The 27,177-nt window shown below is 39.2% G+C and overlaps 1 protein-coding gene across 3 annotated transcripts in view; it reads right to left on the reverse strand.

The window, feature by feature from the left end:
- Positions 1 to 6,580: 6,580 nt before the first annotated feature.
- FZD6 (frizzled class receptor 6) overlaps positions 6,581 to 27,177 on the reverse strand; it is a 34,998-nt gene continuing 14,401 nt past the window's right edge. For 2 of the 3 annotated variants that reach the window (XM_055799851.1, XM_055799850.1), the window contains exons 3-7: positions 18,644 to 18,840; positions 15,210 to 16,227; positions 12,999 to 13,147; positions 11,302 to 11,730; positions 8,744 to 10,794 (exon numbers count right to left, since the gene is read on the reverse strand). In XM_055799851.1, the coding sequence (XP_055655826.1) occupies positions 10,638 to 10,794; positions 11,302 to 11,730; positions 12,999 to 13,147; positions 15,210 to 16,227; positions 18,644 to 18,840 (1,950 nt within the window). In that variant the 3' untranslated portion in view covers positions 8,744 to 10,637. Of the gene's footprint in view, positions 7,252 to 8,743; positions 10,795 to 11,301; positions 11,731 to 12,998; positions 13,148 to 15,209; positions 16,228 to 18,643; positions 18,841 to 27,177 lie in introns of those variants that run through there. The other variant, XM_055799852.1, reaches the window with a different exon arrangement.

The raw sequence follows: 27,177 nt of genomic DNA on the forward strand, positions 1-27,177 counted from the left end.
AACTTCAGGTTGTTCTGACTACAGTTACCTCTGCACTCTAAGCCACTTCTGTCTTTCTCCCCTTTCCACATCCGTACTAGCTGAACAACAGCAGCGAGGACAGGTTTGCACCACGAGCCACACTGTTGTCATCAACCCCGTCACACACTGTCCTGGGAACCGGGACTGGTGTCAGCCACACTGCGGAGGCGTGGGCCCCCACCTTGTGAAGGAGTGTAGTGATACATCCAGCCGACTTTGTAAAACAGCTAGTAAACAATAATGGTTCCCTAAACCAGTTGGGAAAATTTATGGAATGATGTAAATCTTTAATTATAACAATTGCTTCTGTGACAGCCTCAGTGAGCATCCACGAATATGCACACGCAGATGCTTCACTGTGTAATTGTGTGCTGCTGTCAGCGAAACCCCTCCTGCCTCGGGTCCAGGTTGGGGGCAATACTGAGAGATGGTAATGTCTGAATTCTGTGTAACATGCATGTTCAGAGAGGCATCATTACCAAGTGGCTGGGGTAATAAAAATACCAACAGCATCAGCACGGGCTGTTGCTAAGGCTCGTCCCTTCCCACATTGCCAGACTCCTGTATTATAGAATTAACTTCTTCAGGCAAGGCGCCACAGCTGCAGCACACAGCACAGCAGCACTGTACACCTTCCTGATACTCGGTATTTTAGCTAACAATTTGCACAGACTTCCGTATGCATTTTTCTGCCTGGGTTTGCTCACCATTAGAGTTCGGGTCTGAGTGAGAAGCTTTTAAATCCCAAACGGCTGCCTTTGCCAGCCGAAGCAAGCTAAGGAACGCTGTAAGAGAAGGTCTTAGCAAATAATGGTGGGACATCTGCTTTGAGCTCTAGTAAGTGTATTGTGCCGTTCCCAATGCTCATTTGACCTGCAGCCTGGAAAACAGAAATATCAACATCGTCCTTAGCCTGCTTTGGTCCGAGCAAGCCTTGCCACCTGCTAGGCTTATGCTCTGTGGGCTTTTGATGTATTTAAATGCTTCTGAGGACAGCACCCATTGCTGAATGCTGGTGAGACACTCGAACTGAATCAGAACTACTGACCTACTTTGCCCTAAATATTTCCCAGACAAAAGGAGCTGCTGTAATAAGCCTGCCTGAGCATCTTCAGGATCTGTACTACATCAGCTAGTGGATTCCTTCATCTTACCCATACTACCATATGATATAGAATTTATCTTTTACGGGTGGCAAACATATCAGCACAGATGTTGAGGTACACACATCCATCCTTTAAATGACACTACAATCTTCCACATGTCCAGTCTGCTGCTGCACAACCTAGGCAGGCTCATGCAAGGTCACTGTGGCGCTGCCACCTGCACCACACGTAGCAGATGCTCACACCATGAGTCTGGTGCCAGAAGCATGTTCTCCCCACAGCAATTTGAGCTGCTTTCTCCCCTCACATTGCCTCTCAGCATCCCAAAAAAAAACCAGCCACACAAGCCTGGAGAAGAGAAAGTGCTCATACACCCATGTCTTTCCATTCGCCTCAGCTATAAAATGTCTAAATTCAAGGGGCTGCCCACTGGGTCGCTGGGTCTCTCCACCTTTCTGGTGAAAACTCTTCCAGTTTATGAATACCGTTTATTAGAGCACTGGTATGAATTCAATCAGTAAGTAATTGCTATTCACTCCTTGGTCTTCACAAAGTGAAACAACTGCGATAGGAAAGATTAGGAGCATTTTATCAAGGGAACCCATGGCTCATGGTTAATGCAGAGCCTGGGAATGAAAGACCCGGTCCATATTCCAAACCTGGCAGAACAGACCCAGGTCTGGTAGAAGAGTCTCCTTATACAGGGAGGAGATGCTTTAACTGCTCAGAAACAGATTCTTCTCAGATGGGAACTACATTACTTGCAGCTTTTCACAACCAGGAAAACCAGACTTTGTCTAAATATTGCAGAAGGTTCAGGGCTGAGCATCCTGAGCCAAAAGAGGCCCAGTAACGTGAGTGCCAAGACCTGGACTTTTCAACTGCTGTTAACTCTTATCGCTTTGTACGTCTCTCTGTTCTGGTGACGCCTGGGGATTTTGACTGTGGTTGGCAGTCCTACCTGCCGTGTGCTGGGGGATGCGTGCACGCCCCAGGGTAAGCAGCAGAGCGCTCAGGGTTAGCACTGCCGTGCTCAGCATCGCAACGCTCGGGATCTTTGCTGATCTACCCTTGGTGCTTTTAATGGTGGAGTTCATCGTTTAGCTCTTGCTCACTTTAATTACTGATATTTTAGGGTAGGCTGCAAGTCAGTGTAAAAGGCTGAGATCAGAGGAGACTGCTGAATTTCTCAAATGGCTCTTTGCAGCCTGCCTGTCTGACGGAGGGGACAAAAGAGCCGTCTGTACTGCTGCAGGAGAAAACCAAAGTAAGAGCTCGCAAGGAAATTTATCACAGGTTTAAGAAACAGATTTCATTTTCTTCCACAAAATAAACTTTGGAACTGCATAAAAATCGATGGGATCGTGGCCTTGATCTCTTCTAATATCTTTTAATTTAAATATTTATATGGCATGCTTAATATTTTAAAATAATCCAAAACTTCTCTCCCTCTGTTTTGTTACTTTACTAGCACAGATATTCCTGCTTAAGAAAAGCTTCCAGTAGCTTCTACATAAAATGATAAGGATGGCATTATAGTCACAGCAGTGCTTTGCAGGTACATATATGAACATTTGAATCTTAAAAACCACTTTGGGGCAGACTTTTTAGTGGATTATAATACCTAGTGATGTCTCTGCCTTTGAGGAAAGCTTAAAAGCGTAAGTCGTATCAATATTCTACTTGCTGAGGCTCTGCACCTCCAGGCGACAGCCCAGTCATGCTGACAGTTCACTACACAAGCCATGAAAAAAAATACATGTAGAATCTGAATGACAGCCCGAAAGGACTGGCAGAGGTCAGAGCATAACAACTGAGTCCATCACATTGAAGAAAGGCAAGAGGGGCACAGCTGTTAGGAAAGCATAAGCTAACCTGTCAGAGGCTTGTCTGCGGGAGAAGATTCCTGTGGCCGTATACAGGAGGGTGGCATTTTTTGAGTGTGCAAGAAAAATCCGGCAGCTAAGTGTTAATTCTTTACTTCTGAATAAGCCTGTGGCGGTTCTTAATGTTACTGTAGGTAACATTGTGGTTTTGCACAGTAGAAAACACTAGAGAAAGGATTAACACTTTTTTACTAGTCAGATTAACCAAGTTTTCTATGGAGATAAATCTCTTAACATTGCTACCAACAAGTCAAGACCGGGACATACCTTGGACACCTCTTGTGGGAACAGCTCCTTTCACAGCCTGCTGGGGTTTCCAGGCATATATTTTTTTTTTTTCTGTCCGAGCCATCAGTTCATTTATAGTCACATTTCCCTATAGCTGTGGCTTTTACAATAATAATGGAAGCATCGAGTATCTGAAACTAAACGCCACTCGCCAATTGTCAGGCAGAGTTAGATAAACTTTAATAAAACCATTTGGGAGAATTGCCTGCTTCACCAATAAAGGATAACTCGGGATACCCGGACGTTTCCTTAGTGTAAGCTTTATGATGAAAATCCCCCGCTGAGACCTGTTTTCCTTGACTGCTGGCTGCAGCCTTCTGACTCCGGAGGCGTCTGGTCTGTACCTCTGCAAGACTGTCTCCTGGGGTGGCCAGTGCAATCCTGGCTGCAGTCACGGAAACCTTTGGGTTGGAAGGGGCATCTGGAGCACATCTGGCCAAAGCGGGTCCAGTTAGATCGGATGGTTCAAGGACTCATGCACATGGTGGAATGGGAAAATTAATTCAGTCCAGCTTTAAGTGAAATTCACCAGGCCTCCGGTGAATCATCATGTGCAAGGGGAGAGCGGAGGCTTGGGAGAAACAATTGCTCATTAGAATGGCTGTGAATTAGTCAATGGCAGAAAAGTGACTTGGCTGCCTCATTAGTTCTCTATGAATAGAAAGGCCTTTTGCAGAACTGAAAAGCTGACTTCCCTTGAATCCTGCACTAGTAAATAGTTACTAGGAGGTGAAATACAATGCTCCATTCAGATGGGAAAGCTTCTTCAATGAAGGGAACAATCTCGGGTTTTCTACACCATCCATCACATGCACTGCCACAGGTCTGCCCTCCCAGTTTTGGAAGATAATACCTCAGATTAGTGATAACCCAAAAATTAAAGGAATGGGCTTGGACTTTGAAATTAATATTTTTATTTGTATCCAGCAAGCCCTTTGAAAAGGAGTTCCTCAGGATAAGCAGGGCAGCAATGAGGAGCGGGCTGCAGGCTACGGAAGGGCTGCGTAGCGCTTCAGGGCGGCTCACAGAAACCAGAGGTCGATAGCCACCATAGATAGCACGCACAAAATACACAGAAGCCTGTGGAAGCAAGAGGATTTGGTCACAGATAAAAATGAATTGGCCCAGGACACTCAACAGTTGCACAAAATTTCCTGTCTGAGAGGAGAGGCAGAGCGAGGGGGGCAGAGCCACAGCAGCAGTGATGTATCTGCACATGCATGGTTGCTGTGGCTCTGCCTGGTTGGCATGGTGGTGGAGCCTGGAGCCCGTGGCACTCCTGAGACCTGGTGCTTCTCACATCCATGCTGTCCCCCTCAGGTGGCCTGACCTCAGTGAAGAGGCACCATGGCTTGCTGCAAGCAGGGCTGTGGATCTTCTGGGCAGCATCTGCCTTGTCTGTTTGCTGATAAGCCACTGTCACCAAAAGGCCGATGGATTTACAGGGGCTCCTGGCTCGGGCACAGTGAGGGAGGTTCACCACGAGCAGTTCAGTGGGGTCATCCCATAGTTAGCCCCAACGATACCTCAACAGACAAACTCTTGCATTAAAGTTATTTTATATGCTGAAAGAGAAATCTTATTTGACTTGCATCAACAACTGACTCGTGCGATGGCGCTGGAAAGGATCAAGCACGACACTGACTCCCTGGCTCACATGGAGATGAAACTGTGTTTGGCCAGAACAGCAGAGGACCTACCAGGTTCCTGTAAAGAAAACTGTCTTTTCAAGTCCTTCTTTGAGTTACATTTTTTTACAGCAGGTGCTTCATCTAACTATGCTTTTGTGAGGCATGACTTCATTTCCAGCGTGGTTTCCTTCTGTCCTTGTGATTTGCTGTAGTTACAGCACCTCTTGGTTGGTTTACAAATCTCATTCATGAATTCACAATTTCCCATTGCCAAGTAGAAAAACTTTCAGTACGTGGGCCCTAAAAATATCTAATGCTGTTGAGGCTATATGAGTTTAAAAGGCAAAGTCCTCTCTTCTTTTTTATTGGGCGTGCTTTCTTGGGTTTTCCTACTGGCTTGGTGACTTTCCGTTTCTCTCCATAGGGAACATCATCCTGACCATCAGCTTCTCTCACAGTATCCATTCTCAGGATGATCTTGCCTACTACTAACAGATTTTAAGAAAAATAGCTCCGGTTAATTTCCACAGTGAGTCCCAACTTCAGCCAGCCCAAAATATTTGCGTCTCATCCGCCCAGTGGCATGTCACATCTCTGTCAGCGCCAGCTCTTCATGTTTCACGGAATGATACCTGTCTGGACTGTTAAGCCCTGTAGCGCATCCACTCGTTCTTTAGTCGGAAGTCTGGATTGCAGCCCTGCGAATCTGGAAGGACAGCAAGTCCCAGAAAGGACTGTGTCCCGTGGGCAACATCGGTGACTCAAACCCAGTGCCAAGAAACCTGCACAGCTGCTTCAGCATCCTCAAACCCTCTGTCTTTGGCTGGGTCATTCAAGACTCGCATACACTCTCGGATAGTAGGTATGACGCTGCTAGAGTTGGGCCTGTAGAGCATGCAGCTTCCCAGCTAGCTTAAGACATCAACTAATTAGCTAACTTACAAGCCATTTCCTCCAGGACCTTATCTGGCAGTGCCTTATTTTTGTGCCCATTTAATTTCTTGTGATCCAGTTTCATGCGGTCAGGCAGAACATCGGGAAGATAAACTGGGATGCACCTTATCTTCATAAAAATCTAGATACTTTGATCGTCATTCATACATGACCAACACAGAATGTACTTTTTCCTGTTAAGATCCTTTTAGTGGCCACATCTAGTGATCCCATCATCACCTCTGTAACTTACAAACCTACTTAATAGGAGTAAAATTCTTCTTGCTGTTTCTCTTCAACTTGTATGTCAAGAGCAAGACCTAAAATATCACTTAAAAGACCCGATGTAGTCTCCTGACTACACTGCCATCCCCAAGACTACGCTCTCCAGCCTGGAGATCAGTGTCCCTCAGGTTCACCTCTGCCCAGTCCCGAGTGCTCATCCAGCTTCCACAACTGCTTTCTTCCACACCACTCTTCTCCCAGAAACTATTCTCTCCAGCTCCTGTCTGTGCTAAGAAACCAGCAGTGAGCCATTTAATGAAGACAGATCTTTGTATGTCTGAAGACATCTCATGTTTGTCATTATTTTAACTAGGAAGACCTGAAATAAAGCAAATTTTTATTTTATATTTAGTTTCTATAAACAAAGTTGAAATACAGGGAATAAACATTAATAAAGAGCTCAGATATAGATGTCCTGGCATGTTTTTAAGCTTCTAATTATACTTTGCATCTCAAGTGCTTCTTAACAGGAAGTAAAATCTATGAAACTGATTTCACAGATGTACACGAGAAAGATACTCTGAGCTCCACTTCTAGAGATACAAAGCAGAAAGCTCATGAAGGTGTGGTATAGGTTGCCCAACTTCTTCATTTTTAATTACAGTTAAACTCTAGCCCATTAAAAGAAATAATTAAGTATGGTAAGGGACAAAAATAAGAGTGAAAGAATAATCACAAAGAAAAAGGTAATGCACAGAAAATAACATTTATTCCCATGAACCTCTAAAATACCCTTGGTGCCAGCATCTGAATTGCTGCAAATACCAGTGGTTAACACTGGCAGAGATCTGTACCAGTGACCGCAGCCAAACAGAGAGCGCTCAGACACCTTCAAAGCCCGATTCCACAAGTGGCCAGCGTGAAGGGAGGGACATAGCGCTTCTCCTTTGATGTGCAGCCTTCTGAAACCGCACGTTGAGACTGGGTGGTCAATCTTCAAAGGGAAATACGATTCCTCATGCTATTCAGCTACTGCATTTTTCAGTGCTTTGCAGAATGCTGAACTTACTTTTATTAAAGAAGTTAAACTCTTCGTATTTTAATTTTGCTTCTGAAATTCAACAGGATTTGACCATCTTTAAACCTAGTATATTCTGTATCCTGCAAAGAAAAAGGACATACGGTTCTCTGTAAATCAGTTGAAAATTTGTCATAAAAACTATTCTTTTTCCCAAATACGTGCATAGATCATTTTATACTCTAGGTGACCTTTACCCCAGTTTTCACTAAAAGAATTTAGCAAAATAAGACAGTAAAATACAGTAGACACAACACATACCCTGTAAGTACTCTATTGGTAATTTCAGGTGCTGTTAATATCACCAGTCAAGTATGATTTAGCATGTTTAATTTATCTTGTCCTTCGAAGGGTTTCCTATGCAACATGAAAACTTAGTTTAACGCCTACTCTGAAGTGATTTATGACAGATCCATTAAGGGAAAGAAGAGAAGTAAAAGACCATTTGGCACACATTTTAGGGCTTGGAGAAATTGTCACTATCCTTTATTTTAGCTTTCTGCAAACAAAAGCAGCAAACAACTAAAATAGCTGGATCAATCTTCTGAATTGTTGGATTTATAGTGAGTCTTCCAGAAGATAGCCAGTCTCAACTAAATTACTTCAGTTGATGGAGATGTTCCAGTAATAAGTTATTCTTTAAGAAAAGCCATTTTAATACGGATTGTCTATCTTCATTTTGAATTCTGGCCAGGTAAAAGACGAAAGCAAAGAACCCAAACACTTTTTGTTAAGAGAAACTGTTACGAGCTTCTCTATAGTCCATCACTGTAAGGCAGTCTTCCATACTTCAACTCATCTCCGTGTCTCTTCTTTCAGTTTCTTTCCCCCCATCAATTTTGTGGATGTCCAAATAGTTGTGTAACTTTCCAGTTACTGCTTGGGTAGTTCAGGGTTAAAGCATCCAGAGATCACAATCTTTTTAGCTATAAAGGTCACCTTGGGAATTCAGTCTGTACGTTATTTCTGGTACGGCAGGACTGGAACACACATGTGCTACAGTCTCAATCTACCACTGATGCATTTCACTTCCAATGAATGTTATGATTACCGCTTGGTATTTCACAGTTCTTTGAACACGTACCTATTTTTAAGCCCACAGCAATGCTGTAACTTCAAAATTACTTTGTATTTATCTCCTTTAGACCAGTTACCACGAAAGCATGACTTTTTCTGAACTACCTAAGAAAGGGAATAATATTAAATAAATAAAAAATGAGTATCAATACTTTTAAAGGGTTGCAGCAAGAGCATAGAGTGGAAACACATATTCTATGTAATATAAAGGAGGTCTTTAGAGGTCATGAAAGAAAGAATGCTCTAAATGTTAGGATGAAAGAACTAGTTCAAGTTTTTCACTCCTTCATAACTCTCCATGTTCACGTGAACAATTCTCAGTATTGTTCTGTCTCGGTTTCTCACTTACACAGGTGGGATAAAAACATTGCAATACTTATTACCTTCACACAGCTCTATAAAAAAATACATTAAAGTGTCTTAGGTGCAAAAATACTACAGTGATAAAGCAACTAACATGCTGCACCTAGTTAATAAGAAATATCAACTCAGAAGCTCTTACTATACAACCGTGTATTTTATTACCAACAAAGACAGTAATAACAAAACTACTGAACATGTGTATAAAGTCACCCATTTACAAACATGACTACAAGAAAGAAGGGTAGTTAGTGTGCATTTTTCACAGGAGATTTGTCACGTCTTTCTCACTGGCCTTCTCAGCAGCAAGAATTTTGTGCATTTGTAATGGGGAAAATATAAAGGAAATTGCATCCTATTGAAGGCAGTAGTTTACAAATGCTAAAATGCAGATGCCACAATATAAAGGTAAATACATTCTATTTTTAACACATGATGGATAAAACAAGTAACTTCGGTTTATCAGAACTGTAGTTCCTGTTGATTCAGCATTTACACAACCTCTGTATTATGCAATTTTGCTTGACTGTTCAAAGCATCACCACAAATGCTGCCTAAATGGAACACAATAATTTCTCTGCATATCAAAATATTGAGAAATATTCTCATTAGTAATCAAATGCAGGGCAGTGCGCAGTCTTAAAAATGCATTAACATTTAGGTTTAGAAAACAGCGAAACCCTGGCTCCAAATTATCCCAAGTAATAAATCACATCGACTTCATTGGAGCCAGGATTTCTGAAGAGCCAAACAAAGAAATTCTTATCCACATCAGTAGTACTTGCTCTTGAGACCCACATTATCATAAGAAAAGCTATATGTATTAAGACCTTTTTAATTTAAAGAAAATATATTGCTGTAGCATATAGAAAATTAAGCTTTGTAGAAAAAGTATTAAAGTCTTCTTTTAAGTAAATATATTGTTAAACAACCCTGTATATTAATAACTCTGTTTTCTGCAAGCTGTTTCTCTACAGAATTAAAAAAAAATTAAATTACTTGCATAGAAACGAAGTGAAACATACACTTTCACCGCAGCTCAGTTAAAAAAAAAAAAAAAAAAAAAAAAAGCCTCAATATATACTTTAGATTCTGGCCCCCAAGCCGCCAGGGATCTGAAGCACGTTCTTCTTTGGCACAATGCACTGGAACACCACACCAGGAGGGGCTCCAAGAAGCATTTTTCTCAAGTAGTGCTGCCTCTAACATATTATCCCTGTAACAGGATGCACAGATGTCTGACCAGTCTTGCCCCAAATGCGCAGTGTATGGCACACATTGCATATATAACTAAGGTACAATCTGCTTTACTCAGAACTAAGTAACATTATCTGATCACCACAGGACTGCTGACTTTAGTAACAACCTAACAGAAACATGTTAACTTTACCAAGTTTGTACAATACATATAAAACAGTAGTTCTAAACACTGACCTTATGCAGTCAGTTATTTACAAAATTCATTTTTATGTACAAAATAAATCACTGTAATCCCAGATTCCCTTTCATATTCGGTGTACAAGCTACCATAAACCAGTGCTATAATTGATACATCATGACACATAATTTAGAAAGTATTTATAATTTTGTGTATCGCTTATTCAAGTGATACTGCTGTTTAAGACACAGTAAACTAAGAGAAAAAAATGAACAAGTTTCGAAAAGCATCAAAAATGCAGATGGAACTTTTATGCCTTGAAAAGTAACAGTGCTTTCTAAACATTACTTTAATGCAATTCATTACAAAGTGTTCTTTATACTGGGCATAATACTTGTTTCTCTCATCTTTTTCTTAGATTACTGCTAGTCAATCCAGCTGTGTCCTACAGAGCTTCAATTTCCATTATTCCTGGATCGGATTAAATACAGTACATTATTGCTAGCTGTCCCCACAACAAAAGTTACATTTTTTAAGTGCAAAGCAAGATATGCGTGTTTTTTAATAAGGCACAGAATATCTGTTATTTCCAGTGTAACACAGAACCCATATCAGTTTTATACGTTGCAAGCGTTCATATAAAATTGCAGTCTTTCAAGGGTTTGAACTGTTTCCTGAATCCAACTCTCTTTTGGTGTCTGAAGCTGAGTAGACAAGTAGTGATATGGAAGCTGACTGAGACACATCAGGTATTTGCGAACAGCTGCTTTGTAATGGAGGAGATTCAAGAAAATCATTTTTAGGAGTTATTCTGCAAGTAATTAAAAATAAAACACAGGGAATCAATTTTAAGTACAGTGCATTACACTGGAAGAAAATACCTTTTTAGCAATGAAATTACAATATATCTTAAGCTATATTCTTTTCAAGAGAACACAATACAGTTCTGTATACTTTTCCAAGTTTAGGGTCACCATTGTTCTTTTTCAGACTTGCCACCCTCAAAATGATTGCATTGCAGCCACAGGTTTCTAGAGGGTCACTGTTCAATGATACAAGAATATCCTACAAGCTGAAGCCCCAGCATTCAGCGCTTAAAAGGAAAAGAAGAATCCTACAAAAAATATAAAATAGCCCATATGCTAAAGGTACATGTCCATATGAAATATTTTCTAAGAATTACAGTACTCTTGACAGCTACTGAGGGTTAACAGTATACTGACAGTATACCGATTCCTCAAGAGAGGAGAAACAGAAAACTTAGAAAAATAGTGGTAATACGCATAAACTAGCAAAAGATCAAGTTAAGGAGCCTTACCTTCCTTCACCTACTCTCTTCATGCTCTCAGCCAAGCTACTCATATGACACGTGCTATCTGCTTTGTTTCTTTTTTCCACCTGATCCACAGTCAGTTTAGAACTAGATAACATCTGATCTCCACTGTTTTCACCTTCCTCGACTCTTCGGGCTGATGTTCCGTCTGCCTCTATCTCTTTCTCAGATGTCTCTGGAGAGGTTTTAATTTCTGCAACAGTTTCTTGGCTTAAGTAATCATGATTAGTGATTGCTACTGCAGAAGTTCCATGATTTGTTGTGCCGCCTGTACTAGTCCCCATTGACTTCGAAATTACTTTCAATTTGTGTGAAGTTGATTTGTAGTGCTTCTTTTTATGTTTAACTTTGGAATTGTGCCTCAAGAAAAATTCGCATGATTCTTGCAGCACTCTTCGACTCTCACTGATTGGACTGAAAGAAAATACAAGCATGTAACTGAATGAAGAGGATAACCTTAGATATAATGTAATACAGCTTTGCACACAAAAACGTGAAACAATAGCAACGAGTGATACAATCTGGGCTGGATGTTAATGAACACGAGAAAAAAAATTATATGTAAAAAGAGGAGAAAAAAATCTGGTCATAATGGTTCCAAAGTAATTATGCCTGTGAACAATTAAACAAAGCAGATTTCTACATTTCTTACTTCTGCAAGTAGGTCCAATGACTTCAGTAGATTAATCATCTAAGAGAGGAAAGCAGGATTAGCTGTATTACCAAGTTAACTTTAACGTAAACCTTGTTCAAGTGAAAAAACAGTAAGCATTATAAAATTGACTTCATTATTTTTAAATTCTTATAGCTGAAAGCAGTTAACATCTGAAACACAAGAAAAAATATACAGGAAATGGAAAAAGAGGGGAGAGGGAAAGGAAGCTATAAGCTCACCATCTAGGAATGTAGATGTAAAATAAAAGGAGCTTAAGGGCTGCTGCCTTGGGAAATCCAAAGAAATAAAAAGATCTAAAACCGTAACAAAATTCGTAAAGTAACACATGTAATCTGAAAAGAAATTATCAAGGAATAAAAAGGAACGGATAAAAGGCAAGTACAAGAAACAGAGATGACATTTATAATCTGTTTAAATCCATAGATATAAAACTTTACTAAAGCTAAGTAATAAAACAGAATTACTCTGTCTCAGAAAAAAATAAGGACCAGTAATTAATACAATAGAAGTGATACTAAGAAGGGTTCAAGGAAAAATAATTTTAAAATAAGACAAGCCTGGTGGTAGCGAAAAACACTGGATGTTATTATTGTATGATAGTAAACACAGCTAAGTACTGGGCCAAATGAAGTAGTCAAAACACGTGAAAGGATCTAAATTGGTGGCTGAAAATATCTTTTCTCATGCCACTGGAAACCAGAGATGTAATAGCTGACGCTAAACACAACAGTATGTCTTCTGCTCTACGGAAAAGAACAAATCAGCAGAGAAAAATATTTTCTATCTTTTGAAAATGTTATCAAAAAGTCACTGCATATGTAAAACTTCCATAGACTCCAAAGGAATTTTGCAGACACCCACAGACAGCATGTAGAGTACAAAAAAGAAAGGGTCTAAGGACAACATTTTGATTACCTGACTTATATTTAGAGAAACACGTTTGAAATCCAACTTTTTTTGAAGTATACACTTTAAAAAACAGGAATTAAAAAAAAGTTGTTCTTACTCTCTTTTGCGGTTTCTGTTGAAGAAATTGGCCCATTCAGAACAGGTCTTTTTACTTCCCACCCAGAAGACTGGAGATATGCCAACAATTAACGTCAGCAAATATTTCATCAGAAATAAAAATATTTCTGGTCTTGCCAATGCCTTTGCCTAGAAGATAATAAAGTATAATAAATGCAAAGAAGAAAATATACTTTATTTATTTTTTAAACACAGAAAAACAAATGATGTAAAAAAGACTTTCTCCTTTATGGCTGTTGTTCTTTGTTGAGGCTTGTACTGTGGACAAATGTTAGGACTTGTACAGTCAAGTCAGAGCTGGTTAACGTTTACAGCTGAATACACAGAGGAGATTAGTCAGAAGGAAATATTTTTCTTTTAAATTGAAAGGAAAGGTAATTTGGGGGATAACAGTATTAGAAACCATGTTCTTCAGAGATAGATTGTATGTGTAAGATTTATCCCTTCAACTTAAAAGAAACTGTAAGTGGATGAGTTGGGAGTTAATCAGATTAGACAGCATCTTCAAGGAGCTGCAGGGAACTACACGGTACTTTTCTGTTTATTGCAAAATTAATCCACCTATCTGCAGAACTGGATCATAGGAGCAGAGACATTTAACTCAGTAAGAGATTATTATCTTCTGCTGCCATGCTGCAAATTTAATTTACATTACCTGGCTTATCTGTCAGTCCCATCTACGAAACTCACTATTTTTGTTAGCCAGGCAAGATTAGCTACTTAAAATGAAGTTTGGTTTTATTTGGCTTTGATCTGGCCAATGTAATAAAAGTCCACCAGTTAGCTCAGGTAAGCCGAGGCCAAGCATACCACTTCAAGCTACTCCAGTTAGCCCATGCTGTTTATTACAGGGACAGATCCCATTAAGTATGCCTTTATGCAGCATTCCCTGTTGCTGTTTACTCTTTCCAATAGGTTAATTAAAAGGCTGAGAATATATGTTCTTTCTGTGTTATTACGCCAAGCTGCTATATTTAAGCCCAACAAAATGATTTTATTTTCTTTTTTTAAAGTATAAAAGCCTTGTTTTCCACCTCGTGTATTTTGGACTGTTTAGGCTGATACAGAGCTCTGTGTAAAACCCACTAAAAACAAAGTGTACTTGTTAAGAATGGTAATGGAAGCAAAAATAACCAAGAAGTCCGTGAGCTGTGCTACTCTCAGTTTAGACTGTTCAATCCTCTGTTCAATACAGAGGATACAGAGGATGTTTAAGAATGCACAAAGATCAATCTGTATCATTCCATAATGCCTGTGTTTATGTGTCTCTTTTTAATGAAAGTTTATTGCAGTAAAAACATAGATGGTAAGTGCAAAGCAATGAAAGATGACATGAGACACTTGCATTTCTCTTTGTGATGGTGTCATCTTTTATATTTGTTCTTAAATGGAAAGAAACAAACCACAAATTACTTGCAATTGCAGGGAGTTTTATGTACTTACAAATCCACAGCGTACTGAACGTGGGCAGATTTACTTTAAAAGCCTTTCCAAGGAAGTTGGTTTTTAAAGAGTCAAATGTTAAATACAAACACCTCTGCAATTTAAAGTGTTGTTGGGTTGTTTGTTTTTTTCTATTTGCTTTTTGTTTCGTTGGGTTTTTTAAACGATTTCTTCATCTTAATGAAAATAGCTTGCAAATGACAGCTACTGTAGAAAAACATACTGGAAATCTGTTTTATAATTTCAAGTGTTTCACACTTCTACACTTTGAAGAAAAAAAGATGAAAGTGATTTTAAATCTGTGGTTATAAGCAACATTTTAAATCCAATTTAGACTCAATTTTCAAGAATCATTATTTCAGCTTCAACTGAAAATGATGAAAATTCACCTTCGGTACTTTGATGCTGAGCTAGGCACCCAAATTTAGGAACAGATACTGTGAAGAATGATCCTCCCCCCAAAGCAATTTGTAAAATGAAGTTCAAATACTGTAAAGATTTTATATTCCCTTTAGAGCTGTGAGTTGGAATTCAGTTGCTGAGTGGTATCAACTGGATTAGTGAAAATTTTCAAAGCAAAATTATCATACCACCGATTTTGACTTAAAAAGCAACTAATCACTGCATGTTCTTTAACTGATGACTTAATGCGAGCATAGTTTAAGAACTGCACGGCAGATATGGTGATGCGTAAGGGTTTCTGTCAATTAACTTTCTGATATTATTTATAAAGGAAACTGCTACTTGCCTGATAAGGACAAGGAATATGGTACTGGTCACAGTGGTCAAACACCCAAGTTGTTTCCCAGATTTTCCGGTTCACCAGTTCATAGACATAACATCCAAGAAGTGCTACAAGTGGCACCAAGTATAAACCACTAAAAACTCCAATTCGGATCATAAATTTCTTTAGCTTCTCCTGGTTTCTGCCATCATGCTGTATGACTTGCCGCACATGATTTAAAGAAATAATACCAGCTAAAAGAAGAGAGAGACCGAAAAAAACACAAAGGCACAACGGCAAAAGCACAAAGTACAGGGAGGCATCCAGATCATACAGACCCACAAAACAAACTCCACTGATATTGTCCCCTTCAACTTTGTTCATTGCAAGGAGCATAATGGTTAGAAAACCAGGTATTCCCCACGCGACTGCATGGAACCACATGGCCTTTTGTGCAATAGCTTCACAGCTCCATTTTCTTCCTGCTGCAAGGAACCAAGTGATTGTAAGAATCACCCACCATATAGTTCCTGCCATAGTGAAAAAATACAAAACCATGAAAAGGACAGTACAGGCTTTGTTTTGGGAGCCAAGAACAACTGTTTCACCAATCTCTAACTTATCGTCTGCCTCGTTGCAGGCAGTTCTGTTCCCAAGTAAAAATCCGATGAAGTACATTAGAGAGACTATGCTGTAACAGACAGAGTAATATATGATAGGCCTCTCTGGATACCTAAACCTTTTAACATCAATCAGGAAAGTCAGGAATGTGAAAAGCGTAGCACAAAGACAAAAGATTGAAACTATTCCGATGAAGCTTTTTGCAACATCCAATTCATAATTTTTGAAGTACATATTGGGACATGGGGGTGCACACTGATCAATTCCTAGAAACTTGTAGCCTTGTCCATTGGTAGTGTGTAGGTGTCGTGGACACCAGAATCCATAATCCCTCCGGGTCTGGCCTGGGGTCTTCTGAGTTCCATGTACATTTGCAGTTACAGCAGCAGTGGCAGGAAAAGCCTCATCACAATTGACTAGTCTACATAAATAAGCAGAAGAAGACATATCTTAATACCCTCATTTTCAAGTATTATTACTTCTTAGAAAGAAGAAAAAATCTGATTCCAAGCACTGTTAAATTTTTTAGATAATGCAAAATGTACATTATACGAAAAAAAAAATCAGGTGGCATTTTAAAAGACAGACTTCAAGTATTTTCAGTTTAGAAGACTATTCAAACATAGCTATTTAACCGTTGTTCTCTAGCTGTCATTCTATTGCTTATGAAACGCTACTCAAAATTGTAATTGTTTTTTCAGAATCTTAAATGCTACTAAACTTTTACATATGTACATGAAAATATTTATAATAATTGGGGTTTTTAAATCTGGCTAACAACAGACAGACAACAAGCAATCTTTTCAAAGTGCAAGCTTCAGTCAAGGAACAAAGAAAGAAGGCTGACAGTATCCAGAACTAACTGGTGACTATACATCATTATTATAATTTTTTGTGTTACAGTAGTATTTGTCAAGAACAATAAAACTACCTAACTGAAAAAGACAAAAGCAGAAAATAGAAGCATTGTAAAAATTTATCACTATTTCACCAGGTTTTTTTTCTAGCTTCATAATGTTAATTTAAAAATTGCCCATGACCCAACTGCTCAAGGGTTTATTTGGACACAGTATGTGACTTTCATGTGAATTAGCAGTGTTGGACATATCTTCAAACTAGATTATGCAAGTATAAGTCAAACAGGCAAGCATTTACTCAAAATGAGATTTATATTTATATGCATTCCAAGTTTAAGCATATATTTACAAAGAACAAGTTTTGCATTCTAGCTTTTAACAAACACTATTATAAGTGTCCCTCAATGTCAGTTTACAAGCTCAGCTTGAGCTAAAAAAAAATTCAGTTCTTTTTTTCTCTGCATTATCATGCCATCCAAATAAATCCAGACTAATCCCTAAGAAAACTGATTCTGTAGCAGATTCTTTCATTAACCATGGGGCCAAGACCAGTAGGCATGGGAACAGTGGGAACTTTATTCACCCGTGTCTTAATAGGCATGATGTATGTCTGTAAGAATACAAGAGTGAATCTCAGGATTCCAGTTACTGCCCAACGTCACGCTAGCTCCTCTTCCGTGGGCTCCAGCAGCAGGATCTCTGCTGTTGTAAGAACATCCTGCATTACACGGACTTCTCCGTATCAGCTGTTGGGGAGACATCATTTCACACAGGAACACAGCAGGTTCCTTTTCAATAAATGCTAGCAGTAACAGAACAACTTAGAGCTGCAGTAGTTCCTGCAAAACTGTAATTTGATTTAAAATGTCATTTGAAAGATATATGGAATAACTGGATTCACTTGTAGTTTTCTGAATTTTTCATAATAATTCTTGAAGACATTTGCTGTGCTGAGCGGCACTATTGTCGCACAGAAGCGCACACTGGACAGGAAAAGTGCATGTCTTCTTGTTTTAAAACCCCACAACCTCAATTTCTCTGCAGAGCTAAGGGAAATGGCATTAATGTCATCTGTCATATTCACCCCAATACAGATTTCTATCAGAGATCATGGCACAGGACTACTGTCCCAGCTCTCCTCAAGCCCTATCACAGATTAGCAGCTGCATGGGGGTTAGAAAAATGATTTGAATTTCTACTCTCTGCTCTTTTCCTGTACTTCTTGCTCTGATGTGTGTTAACAAAAACCATCTGGCCTTAATCATTTATAAATATCTGCAGCTGAAGGTCAGAATTTCAAGAAGATTACACTAGAGTGTTTTCAGCAGTTTCCATTTAATATATATAGACTCATCTTTTCCCCAAATGTAATATTAACTGTCTTCTCTCTGGAACAGACACATGAACATCTTTGAGAAAAAGGTGATGTTTAAAAAAAAAAAAAAAGATACTTTTGGCAGGCAGTACAAGAAAAGCAACACAATATTGAACTTGCACATTTAAACAGTTAAGAGTAAGATAAGGTATCTACTATTTAATGCTCTGTGTCCATTCTAATACAGAGTATTTTGTATTTCATTAGTCTATGAGCAATTTCTTACAAAACCCCCATGAAGGAAGTATGACTATCCCTAGTTTAGATATCAGAAACCAAAGCGAAATCCATGCTGTAACATTTAACATTTTAATTTTTACAAAACTTACAGCAAAAAGTTTATTTTTTTCCAGGGATCTGAATACTGGAAAGAACTGCTGCAGAACTTGTTGCAAGAAAGTCACAAGCAGAAAATGCAGGTGAACATTTGAAAAATGAAAAAGCTTTAATAAAAAAATAGTCCTATGCCTAAGTACTGAAGAGTCACTAGTGATGAGGAAGCTACAGCAAGGTGGTATTTAACGTTCTGCCCCAGATTTTCAACTCTGTCTAGGCCAAATACGAAGTATCACCCTCACCGCTTGCCAACATGAAAAATACCCCACCTGGTACACTCCAGCTCTTCAGGCCATGTGATTCCAAAAGTGTCCATCAGCTGCTTACAGTCAGAATACACTTTCTCACAGAGACTCCGACAAGGGTGAATCACGTGAACTTGCTCTAGGCAGGCAGGGACAAAGGCTCTGCACAGAAATGTGTGGACGTCTGGTGAACAGTGGAGATTCATAAGCGTAAGAAAAGGCTATGGGGAAGAAAAAGGCCTTGGTTACTAACTTTAAAAAGGCAATTCAAGGCATCAAAACTAACTTTCGTCACTAGGGCTCACATTTGTTCCCCTGTAGGTTAGAAATAAAAAACCACACTAGAAAATAGTGTTCATTCAGCAGCTATGAAAGAGCAAAACCTGGTGGCCCCAGCAGTGAGAAGCTCCCTTAGCACTTCTAGCACAGCCTCTCCCCCAGAATCTTGGCCAATCTGCAACTATTCAAACCTGGTTTTTCCTATTTGACAATATTAGAAATCTGAACAGTATTATGAAGGCCCAAGATTTTTAAAAATTAGGGCAAGACATTAAATTCCTATGTTCACCAGTCAGCTTCTAAATAAGTGCCCTGAGATTTTCAAAGCTGTGTCTGACTCTGTAGTTCCTGTTAAATTACATTCTCAATCCTAAATGGTGTGTTGCACTCATCTCTCATGCTAGAGAGGTTTGGGTTTGTTTGATTAACGAGATCCAAATATCATTATTCCCCACTTCTGAAACATTGCATTTCAAACTACACGACTGAGAATTTCTCCACCTGCATTACCAAGCACCAGGCAGTGAGCTGACTGTTCTTACTAGAGAATTCACAGAATTAAGTTTAATGCATCTTTTGTCCCCCCAATTAATTCAATCTATTACTTACTGTTAGACAGGCTTTTAAAAAAAAAAAAAACCACCTACTTTCCTTCTCTACATTTTATCAGCTTTATTATTAGGGAAAATTATTTTAGCTGAAATACTCCTGTGTGTGCATACTTCAGACAAACCAGTTGTTGTTGGTCATTTTTGCAACTGCTACATCGTTATAAGGGCAGCTTATTGAAGGAAACAAGCAATGACACACTGACAGCATCACCTGGCGCACTCCTGTACCAAGTGGGCTGTTTGTCTAAAGCAGCGGGGCCAACAGAAGGGAGCAGAGGTGCTGGGGGGCTGCGCGAGCAGGCCCTCATGTTAGCAAGCACGTGCAGAAATCAAATTGAAGAAGCCAACCATGCATTAGTGACCTGTTGGTGGCTCTGGGCACGTGGATACCGGATCAGAGATGAGCTAGGGCCGTGAGGTGCCAGGCATGGCCATGACACAGAGCACTCCACGGTGTGCCAACATCTGACCCAGGTAAAAGCGCTGGGGCAGCAGGCCGGTGGGATGTGCACAACGGATGGGCTCCTCCATCCCGCTCACCCAGCCTGCAGAGACCGCCCAGCAAAAAGGAAGCACAGAGTGACTGGTGGGGCATACGTGTGTTGAAAGGCTCTGACCCTGCTGGTTCTTGAACAAGCCCCAGCCTTTGGATCCATTGCAGGCTGCCGTTCACCATCCTGTCTGCCATGCCAGGTACACATTCCTGATCCAGCTCATGAGAGTAAAACAAGCTAATTTAAACACCATTCTGAGGTAACTAACCCACAGTTGAGGGTGAAATCCACCTGCAGGACCACATCAGCCTGTATCTTTTTCAAGTAGGCTTTTTGACAAAACACTTCTTGTATTTCAGGAGGAAGGAATCTCCATATCCTACATAAATAGTCAAATTCACACATCACAAGCTAGAACAATTTTTAACACACTTTGAAATGTATGGATAAATAGGAACACTGCGTGAAATTTTTGAAGTAGGTAAAGCTTTTATTAAGATTTTTCTTTAGGAATAATTTTATTTAATTCTTTGCCATTAACAGCTATGTCTCTCAAATATTCAACCAGTGACTGGTAAAGGAAGGATTAACTTCTGAGTCCAGAATAGCATCCTTACTTTCGTCAGCTTTTAAGTATCCCAAATATATATACATCCATACCCAAAGACCAAGTCTTGCTACTGAGCATGCAGTTTAAAAGAGAAGACATGGAAAAATTTTCCCCTTCAAAATGGAATACCTACAGATCCTCAAAGGACCTTTGTAATAAACACAGGAATCCACAGGGCGGAGGGGGAAAAAAGAGAAGATAAGGCAGAACAAGAATAACATAAAAATGCTTTATGAAAAACCAAAAATATGTTGGCACTATCCTTCAGAGCACTCTGGCTGTGTGCTGCATCTGCAGATGCCATTACAGAAGGCACACAGAAGTCTGATCCCCACTCTGCTCTGGAGCTGCCTTTGCAGGAACCCAAGACTTGAGTATTTTATGACAAGGGGAGAAGTATAGCTCTGGTATAATGTGCCCGAGTTCCATAAGTTTCCTAAATACTATGTGGTTTCAGCTTAGAAAAAAACCCAGAAACAGTCAGGAGTTAACTCTAAATGAATTAAATTCCCATTGCATAATTATGAGCCTTACTTTCTTTTCAATTAAATTGTATTTGCTCCGGTGTTTAATTTATGTTAGCTCTGTTCTTCCTGGCACTTGGGATAAAACAAAGATAATAGCCTGGGTAGTCATATACAACTCCCATAAAAAATGAGTTTACTTTTGAAATTAAGTGTTGTAGTAATTGTTTTGCTTGTTATGAAACCTTCCTTTTTGTCACTTACAGTTCATCTCAGTTGATAAAAATAAAATTCATTTTCTAAAGCAAGTTTAGGGATGCCAGTCAAGAACTTTTGCAGACTTAGGTAAAACAGCAATATTTCTCTAGAAAGTAACAATTAAACCCCCAAAATTCATATCTATGAAACCAACTTTATCTACAGAGATATTTTACTAGCTATTTTGGTAAGTAAACAACAATTTTTAAATAGCATTTTCCAACATAGCTAAGAAGACTACAAATTGTAAGCTTGCTCCAGTGATACAGAAAATTAGTATAAACAAAGTAACGTCTGGTGAAGAAAGTCAGGATATATACCCAACCTTTATCATTTTAACAGAGTTTCTGTTACATGAAGATACTTAAAAGCTAAAATATCACAAGAAACACTACGCAATAATGCTATGTTAAAGGCTGATAATCACAAGCAAAAATCAAGTGTTTGCAAGAGTTCTACTACAGCATGTTGTCATCGCTAAACACTGTTGTTCTAAGAACATGTTTTATTTAAATGCAAAACTGCCTTAACAGATAAATACAAAACCTGCAAATTTTTAGGAAGAAAGCTATGCTCAGCCTGTAACATAATCACAGTAGAAAACCAAGAACTTGGCTGCCAAGAGTAATTGTTACAACATTTCCTTCAGCTTGCTAAAAGGATTTACCTTTTGATACCTGAAAATATGAAGACAAGTTAAAAGCAGGAAGTGTGATGTTATGAAAACACAAGCAGACCTTCTGAGTCAGACCAAATGTCCATTTAGCTGGCCACTCCATTCTTACCCCAGCTGGTAGCAAGAGCAGGGTGTTTAAGACAAGCTGACATCCCTCCCCATTTCCTACAATCAACAGTTTAGGAAACGAGCTGCAGGTTGTAATACCACCACCATGTTGAAAAGATACCAACAGATCTCTTTTCTGCCTAGAACACATCTAATCCCTTTTTCAATCATTGACACGTATACCCTTTGTAAAATACTAGAGCAGTAAGTTATATTGCATAATTTAATTAGGCACTGCTGAGAAAATACTGCATTTAATTTGTTTATTGTAGCTCCTTGTTTTGCAGCCTAGTTTGTGTTTGGACAAACAGCTAACAGATTACTCACTACTTTTTCCATGTCATTTTGGCATCTTACTATTATTTACATATTATATTTACACATTAGCATAATAATGTTTTAAATTTTGATTTCTACTCCTTTCATAATATACTTTGCCTTCTATTTGCCTTAACTACTTTTGCACACTGACCTCACATTTCCACAGTGACAAAGACACTTTTCTGAGTGACAGTAACTAACGTAATACTATGCTCATCTACTTGTATGGATGATGGGGGTTATTTTTCCCCATATTCATTATTCTGCATTTACCAACCCTAAATCTCACCTACCATTTTATTGTTCAATTTTATCTATCACAAGACCTTTCTGCAATCCTTTAGTCAATTTTGTTTCCTCAGCAAATTCACTATCCTTCCCTCTTCCACATCATTCATGAATTAGTTGTATATCAGAAATTTTGGTATCGATGAGTAGGGGGAGCCACTGTTGTCATTTATTTGGAATGAAACTATCAGCTAATGATTTCATACTCTTCACTGTGAAAAAAAAAATGTATTCCTAATTTTCTTCTTGTTCTTTAGGCAGGCATTGGAAAAGAAAGTCCCCATTCCCATTGGGTTACCAGCATAGCTTCTTTAAAAAACATAGGTTATAACCATGTGAAAGCCTTTTTGAAAATGGAAGTATAATATACTGGCTAAATCATCCCTTTCAACAAAGGTATTGAGTCCCTCAAAAAACTGCAAGAGATTTTACAGGCAAAAAAACTCAACAAAAAAATTGCAGGGGGGAGGGGGGGTGGGCGGGCGTAAAACTTCACTTCAAGCAAACACAAATGGGGTTTGTAAAGTACAGATTTACTTTCAGAAACTGCTTACTTTCACCATTTAAGAACAGCAAAAGAGGTTGTGAATTGTGCCTGGAACTCCGCAAACAATTAGGTACCTTTAAATGTGGGCTTTGCTTCCAGCTAGCCAATTTGGAAATGTTTCATTATAGAAAATAATATGTCTGCATTTCCTGACAGTCCATGGAAGCAAAATCTTATGAAAAACAAAGTATTTGCTCCTTCAGCTGCATGGCCTGTAAGTAAAGAGTGTAAAGCCAAGATCACAAGCTCACTGACAGTAAGAATCGGTTGCTTCAAGGCTGTGTTATCTGACCATGGGTGTCAAACTACCAACCATTTTTTACTCAAGTGGTTAGCTGGGTAAACTGCATGCACACACTAGTGTCTTGAGCATCCAAGTCTGGGATTAAGCTCAGAATTTAGTACCATAGCCCTCTCCTCTTCAGGAAGTTCAGGAAGTGCAGGTAACACAGTCACACAAAACAAGCTTTTCCAGGAAACTTAAGCACTAGGCATTTTTAGCATTAGCAACCACTGCTCTATCTCATAAAGAACAGAGATGAAAACCTGCAGATTTGGTAATGGAATTGCTAAAAATAGAGTGAAAACAGACTCTTTTAAAACCAAGAATGAAGCCTCACAAAAAAAAAAAGCCAACAAAAGTTCTAAAATATAAATTTTCTTCTTCCTGCCAATGGGAAACAAAACCCAGTAAATATGAGGCAAACTAGAATACACTAACAATCTACCAAAAAAACCCCAACAAACTCATGGCAGCTGTCAAGCCAAAGATGACATAGTCTGTAACAACAGCAGAGGCACTGCCTTAAGCAATAGCAGTGAAGAACTGAGGACTGTGAGATGCAAACTCTCCACTGCAATGTCACTGCAGAGCACGAGGGGCATGTGCCCTGTACAGAAACCTCCCCATCCAAACAGTCTGAACTGAACCCCTTGAAGCAATCATGAACCCACGACGGACCGTGAATATAAGTTGGACAGTCAAAGCAAGCAGAACATCACTAGCCAGTGAGAGGAACATCTTCTGCACTGAACAATGCACCAACACCTTAGTTTGGCTTCGCCTCTGGAGAAAATATAACATAGACATACTTCATAGAGAATGTAGGATTTACTATCTTAGAAATCCAGTTATGGTGTGGTCCTACAAACAACTGAGACAAGTGAAAACAAATGGTGCAGAGTACAGAACAAACAGCTATGTGCAAACATGCTCTTAAAAGAGGCTTTGCCAACAAGTAAACTGCAACCTAGACCTGTACATGAATCTCATGCTCAGCATGCTTCTCTGTTTTGGGCTTAGCAGGTTTACAAGCCCAAGACACAACAGAAACAAGCTCATTATGCCAGGCAGACAGTGCAGATGCTCTGTCCTACCTCATCTCAGTTTTATCGCAGAGAAAAGTACTACCAGAAATGATCAGACATCTCTTGGGTTGGGATATACAATAACTACTAACTTATGTCAAAACAAGAAAGTGAAAATGTTCTCTTGTACTCTGCTTACTAATGTCACAGAAATATTTAAAATAACATAGAAAACCATGTATCCAAATATCAAGGTCTTTGTTAATACCAGCTATGGTAAACCTTGATTGTAAGAGACAGGAAATACCTTGAACTGCTGAGATACACAGAGGATCGGAGCCGTTGTTCAGCCATTGGAGCCAGTTATTTAGGAGTAACAACCTACTCTCCTGACCACTGAGGTCTAACAACCAAGTTAAAACATGGAGCTTAGCTAATCTACTTAACACTGACGTTAAATAAGTTAAACCAACTGTCTCAACGTTATTCATGAAACTATTTACCTGCTTCACAGGAAATAGCACAGACCCTAAATGATTAATAATTAGTATCACAGAGTATCTCAGATTGGAAGGGACCCATAAGGATCATCAAGTCCAACTCCTTTGCTTCTCACAGGACACTTTAGTGATACTAATTAATTAACAATTAATGATTAATAATTTACAGTGCCAGACTTAAATACAACTACTATCCAGTAAGTGTCTCTACAGAATTAGAGTACAACCTCAAAACCTAAGCACAATATATTTTACATATACACTTTCATATGTGATATTTAGGAAATACAGCCACTGTCACTCATGGTGTATATAAATAGTCTCAAAAGAACAGGCAGTAATTACTCTTCATACTCACAGAGCTATGCTAACAACTAATCTTCACAGTATCTTTAGCCATTTTTATAATGATAATCAGTTTCAATTAAAAACATCGAACAAGTATGGCACAGCTGATTTAATCCTACACTATATTTTCAATAGTTATTCTCGACTGGATGCAAATGAGATCACCATCATACTCAGAGAGATGAATGCCTTCACACAAGTCCTAGATGGGCTGGCAAGAGTGGTAATTTGCTGATGGCCACAGTGAATCAGCTGCCAAGAATCTCCAATTTCTAATTCGTGCACAATTAATTACATTATGAGAAATAAATGTACTAACACATGAAACAAAATGAAGGATGAAATTTTCAAGATCGATTAGACTCAAAGCAATGTTGAGAAAAGACTAGGTTCTTCCTACTGGAAGTTACATGGGTGGATTTAGGTCAAATGCAAGTTAAAGACAGTTTAAAATTGGTATGTAAGGATTTAGAAACTATTTTGCAGGAGGCTAAGGCAGTTTAAGTGTCAGCATCTTGTTGCTACATGTCTGCTAGAAGTTGATACTTAACAGCAGAGCTGCAGAACAGAAATGTGGGTGCAGCTTTCAAGCATTAGTGCAATGTCAACCATCCTTTAAACTACTAATGACGATGGTATGAACTATTTTGGGGGCCCACATACTCCATGTTACTACCTGAACGGTGGGTAATCATCAACTTTTGCTGCCAGCAGCAATTATCAGTCAATCTGTATTTTCTAAACTGACTTAAAATTACATGGGTAACTCCTCTACAACTCTAAATTTCCTCTAAAATTCACTGATAAGAATAAAATATTTTATATATGAATACCTATAATTTTAATATGCATCATTAGTGCATCCTGATTTGACAGAGGTAAAAAAAAAAAATCAATCATCAAAAGCACATTAATTTGGCTTTCAGTCAGCTGCTTTTGAACAAAGCAACGTTACTTCCCGCAGCTTTCACAGCAGAATTGAGGCAAATGCAGTCATGTTTAATTTAAGAGCTTATCCAACTACTTTTTTTTTTTTTTTTTTTTACAGAGATAAAAATGAAATCTTTCATCAGAGTAGAAAGGAGGTTATCCCCGTAATTTGAAAGACAAAATAGTTTAAGTCTCCTACTCAAGGACTATCTGGAGGTCAAGGCACTGAGAAGAGGGAAAAAAAAAAAGGAATGAGAAACATAGTAAACAAGCCAGCAGACCAAACAATGCTGTTCTGCCGTGAAAGATGCTAGCAAAGATACAAGCTTTCATCTTTATCCTTCAACTGAACAGCAAAGGCAACACACGCCCTTGAACTTTCAAAAGGCTCAGAACAAAGCATGGGGACAGCTTCACTTGCAACAGTTGACAGGCTGAACTGTTCCCAGCAGCCTGCTCCTCCCACAGTAGTACAAAGCACCTGGAGCATCATCATTTGTTTACAAGGCAAAGTCAGATGGCAGCTGTGGAACACCCGAGGTGTTGGTACCAATGTCAGAAGTTACCATGAGTAGTCACCGGAGTGACACGGTTACCTCACAACAGATGTGATGGGTGCAGTCTAACACTCAAATCGACTGAGTGACACCCGGGATGAGGTGGGGGGGCCTCACAGCCTGATGTTGCTTCATTAAAAGCCAGAAAGACCCCCATACATCTGTACCGAATCCCCCACACCGTGCTGAACCATTGGGCCCCACTGGCCTTCCAGAATTGACAAACCTTGCCAAGGGCCAATGGGCACACAATAACTGT

The sequence above is a fragment of the Falco peregrinus genome, chromosome 3 (genome assembly GCF_023634155.1).
Source record: "Falco peregrinus isolate bFalPer1 chromosome 3, bFalPer1.pri, whole genome shotgun sequence".
NCBI lineage: Eukaryota > Metazoa > Chordata > Aves > Falconiformes > Falconidae > Falco > Falco peregrinus.